We start from the raw sequence: 7,500 nt of genomic DNA on the forward strand, positions 1-7,500 counted from the left end.
AGATAGATAGATAGATAGATAGATAGATAGATAGATAGATAGGAGAGATAGATAGGAGAGATAGATACGCCCGCAGGTATATGATGAGCTCAGAATACATTCATTGGTTGGTGCTGATTTCCATCAATCTATTACACAGACTGATGCAATGTGATGTCATTGGGGGGGCGGTCACTGAGATGGCTGCTCCCCATGTATTTGAAGTGATTGTCACCAGTACATTCCTGCTTGCACAGAGCGATGTCCTGCCGATTATCTGCCCCTGTGCTGTGTCTGATCACATTAGACCGGGTGACAATTGGTGATGAGTGTCCCCGCTAATAGGCCTGAGTCTCCTCCCATGTACGGGGTGTTCGGTCCTTTAGCAGGCGGCTATTTTTCCTATTTATACAGCGCAGCTTTCATTTTCCTGTTGCCCTCTATCTACCCCCCTTCCCCCTATCCATTACAGCCCCTCATTAGCGCTCATTACTCAGATTCAACATAATTTACTGGACAGATTTTGTAAGTTGATTTTGTGTATGGCGGAGACCCCCCGGAGTGATCCCTGAATGTGACACCAAATAACAATCCCATCTTCTCCTTTCAGATCCATCAGTGTAATTGATATTCATCAGGGATGAGGCGGCTTTTGTAATGGACCCCTGGACATCAATTTCCTGTTCCCTCCATTTCTAAGCCCCAACTATCCACCAAGCTGACATTTACTTCTACAATGGAGGAGATATCACTGAGGCTGAGGAAGGGGTTAAAAGTAGGTTCTCCCTGGTGTGGCGTGGATCCAGTAGATGGGACGTCCTCCGCTCTGGGCATCCTTTATTAGTCTTCCCTCCACTAATTCTGGTACAGTTGGATTTTTTTTCTCTAGTCTATTCCTTAGCAATCATTGCTGTTAGTTTTGGTGTCTGATATAGTAACTAGACTCCCTAATATTGAGTGGGTGTGAATCAGGCTACCAATCAGACAGAGGCAGGCAAGGGTTGTGTTTATGATCTCTGACACTGCCTGTCTCTGATTGGTTCTCTGATTCACACCCTTTGTCTGTTCCTGCCTGATACCACCCACTTGATATTAGGTAGTCTAGTTGATATATCAGGCACCAAAACTACCCGCACTGATTGCTAAGGAGTGGTGGGGGAAAAAAATAGCAAGTGTGCCAAAATCAGTGAAAGGTAACAAAAGATCCTCTCTAACAAAACAGTGTGGAATGGGAAATGACTTGGTATGGTCGGTGCTGAGTTTCTTCTCTGCTAATAGGAGGAGCCAGCAGGGTCTATGCATTTCTATGGAGTCCGAGTGACTTGGTGACTAGATAATAGCACCATTCAGACTTCTGGATTTACCCACCACTGCAATAGTATTGCTAAGTAGCTAGACCAACTGGTTAATCGGGACACTGGGAAAGTTGGGTGACACCATACAGGAAACAAGTTTCAGCCATCCTGATAATATCTACAATTTATTCCATTATATACATATAAAATCTGTACAATATCTGTAAAATACAAAATAAAGTTGTTGGTTTTTTTTATATAAGTTAAAAATCTAAATTTTGTTTTACATCGACAGGAAAACAAAACGAGGAGAATCCTAAAATAATATTGGCATAAAATCCCCATACGTCCTGTGTACAGTAGAGTGTACAGTTCAGAGGCAGCTGTGGAAACACAGCAATAATATCATCAGAGAGCGCCCCCTATGTGAAGCCCCGCCCACAGACATTATAGGACAAATCACTTCATATAATCCACAACCTGTGACCAAGCTGTTCAGAAACTACTAGTCCCAGCATGCCAGGACAGCTTACTGCAAAGCCATAGGCAGAAGAACCACAAGTCCCAGGCTTGGTCATGTAGTTCCCAGAATACATGCATGGGGTGGGAGGGGCACATATTTAGGGCGTGTCTCCAATATGTCAATAATAATAATATTATACACCAGTGCAGAGTCCTTGTCCTTCACAGTAGGGATTAGGAGACCGTAATCTCATCGTCCTCATCCCCGTCCTCAATATCTGAGTCTGATAAATCGGAGTGTTTGCTGTGACTGCTGGAATTAAAGGGGGAGGGGGGTAATTGTGAGTCCACCACCAGGGGGAGCTCTGTGCGCTGATAGGACAGGGCATCATCCTCGCCTTCTAGACTCTTCTTCCCCACATCACTGAGGTCTGGGTTTGGGTTAAACTTGGTGGGTAATGTCTGTTCCCGGCAGCCCCCAGAAGACAGCAGCTCCCTCTCCTTAGAGTTCCTCCACTTCATTCTTCTGTTCTGGAACCAAATCTTAACCTATGAGAAGAAGGAAAAGATGTCAGTGGATACAAAGAGAGATACTAAACCATAACAAAGTGCAATGTATCAGAGAAATCATCAATGTCATAGATAATATATCACTATAGAACATTCTCCTATCTATCTATCTATCTATCTATCTATCTCCTATCTATATAATGTGTATCAATCTACTATGTATCCCATATCTATTGTTCATTCTGTCTATCTAGCTATCTATCTATCAATCAATCTATCTAATATCTATCCATCCATATATCTGTCTATCCGATAGATAGATAGATAGATAGATAGATAGATATTAGGTAGATAGATAGATAGGAGATAGATAGATAGATATTAGGTAGGTAGGTAGATGGATAGACGATCTATCTCCTATCTATCCTATCTATCTATCTCCTATCTATCTACCTACCTACCTAATATCTATCTATCTATCTATCTATCTATCAGATATTAGATAGATATTAATCTATTCCATATCTATATAATATGTATCAATCTACTATGTATCCCATATCTATTGTTCATTCTATCTATCTCTCCTATCTATCTATCTATCTATCTATCTATCTCTCCTATCTATCTATCTATCTCTCCTATCTATCTCTCCTATCTATCTATCTATCTCTCCTATCTATCTATCTATCTCTCCTATCTATCTATCTATCTCTCCTATCTATCTATCTCTCCTATCTATCTATCTCTCCTATCTATCTATCTCTCCTATCTATCTATCTCTCCTATCTATCTATCTCTCCTATCTATCTATCTCTCCTATCTATCTATCTCTCCTATCTATCTATCTCTCCTATCTATCTATCTCTCCTATCTATCTATCTATCTATCTCTCCTATCTATCTATCTCTCCTATCTATCTATCTATCTATCTATCTATCTATCTATCTATCTATCTATCTATCTCTCCTATCTATCTATCTATCTATCTATCTCTCTATCTCTCCTATCTATCTATCTATCTATCTCTCCTATCTATCTCTCCTATCTATCTATCTATCTATCTATCTATCTATCTATCTATCTCTCCTATCTATCTATCTATCTCTCCTATCTATCTATCTATCTATCTATCTATCTATCTATCTCTCCTATCTATCTATCTCTCCTATCTATCTATCTCTCCTATCTATCTATCTATCTATCCTATCTATCTATCTATCTCTCCTATCTATCTATCTCTCCTATCTATCTATCTATCTCTCCTATCTATCTATCTATCTATCTATCTATCTATCTATCTCTCCTATCTATCTATCTATCTATCTATCTCTCCTATCTATCTATCTATCTATCTCTCCTATCTATCTATCTATCTATCTATCTCTCCTATCTATCTATCTATCTATCTATCTATCTATCTATCTCTCCTATCTATCTATCTCTCCTATCTATCTATCTATCTATCTATCTATCTATCTATCTCTCCTATCTATCTATCTATCTATCTCTCCTATCTATCTATCGCTCCTATCTATCTATCTCTCCTATCTATCTATCTCTCCTATCTATCTATCTCTCCTATCTATCTCTCCTATCTATCTATCTCTCCTATCTATCTATCTCTCCTATCTATCTATCTCTCCTATCTATCTATCTATCTATCTATCTCTCCTATCTATCTATCTCTCCTATCTATCTCTCCTATCTATCTATCTATCTCTCCTATCTATCTATCTATCTATCTCTCCTATCTATCTATCTCTCCTATCTATCTCTCCTATCTATCTCTCCTATCTATCTATCTATCTATCTATCTATCTATCTATCTATCTATCTCTCCTATCTATCTCTCCTATCTATCTATCTCTCCTATCTATCTCTCCTATCTATCTCTCCTATCTATCTATCTATCTATCTCTCTCTCCTATCTATCTATCTATCTATCTCTCTCTCCTATCTATCTATCTATCTATCTATCTCTCCTATCTATCTATCTCTCCTATCTATCTATCTCTCCTATCTATCTATCTATCTATCTATCTCTCCTATCTATCTATCTCTCCTATCTATCTATCTATCTCTCCTATCTATCTATCTCTCCTATCTATCTATCTCTCCTATCTATCTATCTATCTCTCTCTCTCTCCTATCTATCTATCTATCTATCTCTCTCTCCTATCTATCTATCTATCTATCTATCTATCTATCTCTCCTATCTATCTATCTCTCCTATCTATCTATCTCTCCTATCTATCTATCTCTAATATCTATCTATCTATCTATCTCTCCTATCTATCTATCTCTCCTATCTATCTATCTATCTCTCCTATCTATCTATCTCTCCTATCTATCTATCTATCTATCTATCTATCTATCTATCTATCTATCTATCTCTCCTATCTATCTATCTATCTCATCTATCTATCTATCTCTCCTATCTATCTATCTCATCTATCTATCTATCTATCTATCTCTCCTATCTATCTATCTCTCCTATCTATCTATCTCTCCTATCTATCTATCTATCTCTCCTATCTATCTATCTATCTATCTATCTATCTCTCTCTCCTATCTATCTATCTATCTCTCTCTCCTATCTATCTATCTATCTATCTATCTATCTATCTATCTATCTATCTCTCCTATCTATCTATCTCTCCTATCTATCTATCTCTCCTATCTATCTATCTATCTATCTCTCCTATCTATCTATCTCTCCTATCTATCTATCTCTCCTATCTATCTATCTCTCCTATCTATCTATCTATCTATCTATCTATCTATCTATCTCTCTCTCCTATCTATCTATCTATCTCTCTCTCCTATCTATCTATCTATCTATCTATCTATCTATCTATCTCTCCTATCTATCTATCTCTCCTATCTATCTATCTCTCCTATCTATCTATCTCTCCTATCTATCTATCTCTCCTATCTATCTATCTATCTATCTATCTATCTATCTATCTATCTCTCCTATCTATCTATCTCTCCTATCTATCTATCTCTCCTATCTATCTATCTCTCCTATCTATCTATCTCTCCTATCTATCTATCTCTCCTATCTATCTATCTATCTATCTATCTATCTATCTATCTATCTATCTCTCCTATCTATCTATCTATCTCATCTATCTATCTATCTCTCCTATCTATCTATCTATCTATCTATCTATCTCTCCTATCTATCTATCTCTCCTATCTATCTATCTATCTCTCCTATCTATCTATCTATCTATCTATCTATCTATCTCTCTCTCCTATCTATCTATCTATCTCTCTCTCCTATCTATCTATCTATCTATCTATCTATCTATCTCTCCTATCTATCTATCTCTCCTATCTATCTATCTCTCCTATCTATCTATCTCTCCTATCTATCTATCTATCTATCTCTCCTATCTATCTATCTCTCCTATCTATCTATCTATCTATCTATCTCTCCTATCTATCTATCTCTCCTATCTATCTATCTCTCCTATCTATCTATCTATCTATCTATCTCCTATCTATCTATCTATCTCTCTCTCCTATCTATCTATCTATCTATCTATCTATCTATCTATCTCTCCTATCTATCTATCTCTCCTATCTATCTCTCCTATCTATCTCTCCTATCTATCTCTCCTATCTATCTATCTATCTATCTCTCCTATCTATCTATCTCTCCTATCTATCTATCTCTCCTATCTATCTATCTATCTATCTATCTCTCCTATCTATCTATCTATCTCTCCTATCTATCTATCTCTCCTATCTATCTATCTCTCCTATCTATCTATCTCTCCTATCTATCTATCTCTCCTATCTATCTATCTCTCCTATCTATCTATCTATCTATCTCTCTCTCTCTCCTATCTATCTATCTATCTATCTCTCCTATCTATCTATCTCTCCTATCTATCTATCTCTCCTATCTATCTATCTCTCCTATCTATCTATCTCTCCTATCTATCTATCTCTCCTATCTATCTATCTCTCCTATCTATCTATCTCTCCTATCTATCTATCTCTCCTATCTATCTATCTCTCCTATCTATCTATCTCTCCTATCTATCTATCTATCTATCTATCTATCTATCTATCTATCTCTCCTATCTATCTATCTCTCCTATCTATCTCTCCTATCTATCTCTCCTATCTATCTCTCCTATCTATCTATCTATCTATCTATCTATCTCTCCTATCTATCTATCTCTCCTATCTATCTATCTATCTATCTCTCTCTCTCTCCTATCTATCTATCTATCTCTCCTATCTATCTATCTCTCCTATCTATCTATCTCTCCTATCTATCTATCTCTCCTATCTATCTATCTCTCCTATCTATCTATCTATCTATCTCATCTATCTATCTATCTCTCCTATCTATCTATCTCTCCTATCTATCTATCTCTCCTATCTATCTATCTCTCCTATCTATCTATCTCTCCTATCTATCTATCTATCTCTCTCTCTCTCCTATCTATCTATCTATCTATCTCTCCTATCTATCTATCTCTCCTATCTATCTATCTCTCCTATCTATCTATCTCTCCTATCTATCTATCTCTCCTATCTATCTATCTCTCCTATCTATCTATCTCTCCTATCTATCTATCTCTCCTATCTATCTATCTCTCCTATCTATCTATCTATCTATCTCTCCTATCTATCTATCTCTCCTATCTATCTATCTATCTCTCCTATCTATCTATCTATCTATCTATCTATCTATCTATCTATCTATCTATCTATCTCTCCTATCTATCTATCTCTCCTATCTATCTCTCCTATCTATCTCTCCTATCTATCTCTCCTATCTATCTATCTATCTATCTCTCCTATCTATCTATCTCTCCTATCTATCTATCTCTCCTATCTATCTATCCTATCTATCTATCTATCTCATCTATCTATCTATCTCTCCTATCTATCTATCTCTCCTATCTATCTATCTATCTATCTATCTATCTATCTCTCCTATCTATCTATCTATCTCTCCTATCTATCTATCTATCTATCTATCTATCTATCTCTCCTATCTATCTATCTCTCCTATCTATCTCTCCTATCTATCTCTCCTATCTATCTCTCCTATCTATCTATCTATCTATCTATCTCTCCTATCTATCTATCTCTCCTATCTATCTATCTCTCCTATCTATCTATCTCTCCTATCTATCTATCTATCTATCTATCTATCTATCTCTCCTATCTATCTATCTATCTCATCTATCTCTCCTATCTATCTATCTCTCCTATCTATCTA

General features: G+C 36.5%; 1 protein-coding gene across 1 annotated transcript in view; it reads right to left on the reverse strand.

The window, feature by feature from the left end:
• Positions 1-1,947: 1,947 nt before the first annotated feature.
• DBX1 (developing brain homeobox 1) overlaps positions 1,948-7,500 on the reverse strand; it is a 12,804-nt gene continuing 7,251 nt past the window's right edge. Inside the window, exon 4 of the mRNA XM_075280474.1 lies at positions 1,948-2,285. Coding sequence (XP_075136575.1) covers positions 1,971-2,285 — 315 coding nt within the window. The 3' untranslated portion in view covers positions 1,948-1,970. The remainder of the gene's footprint in view (positions 2,286-7,500) is intronic.

The sequence above is a fragment of the Leptodactylus fuscus genome, chromosome 7, assembly GCF_031893055.1.
Source record: "Leptodactylus fuscus isolate aLepFus1 chromosome 7, aLepFus1.hap2, whole genome shotgun sequence".
Classification (NCBI taxonomy): Eukaryota; Metazoa; Chordata; class Amphibia; order Anura; family Leptodactylidae; genus Leptodactylus; species Leptodactylus fuscus.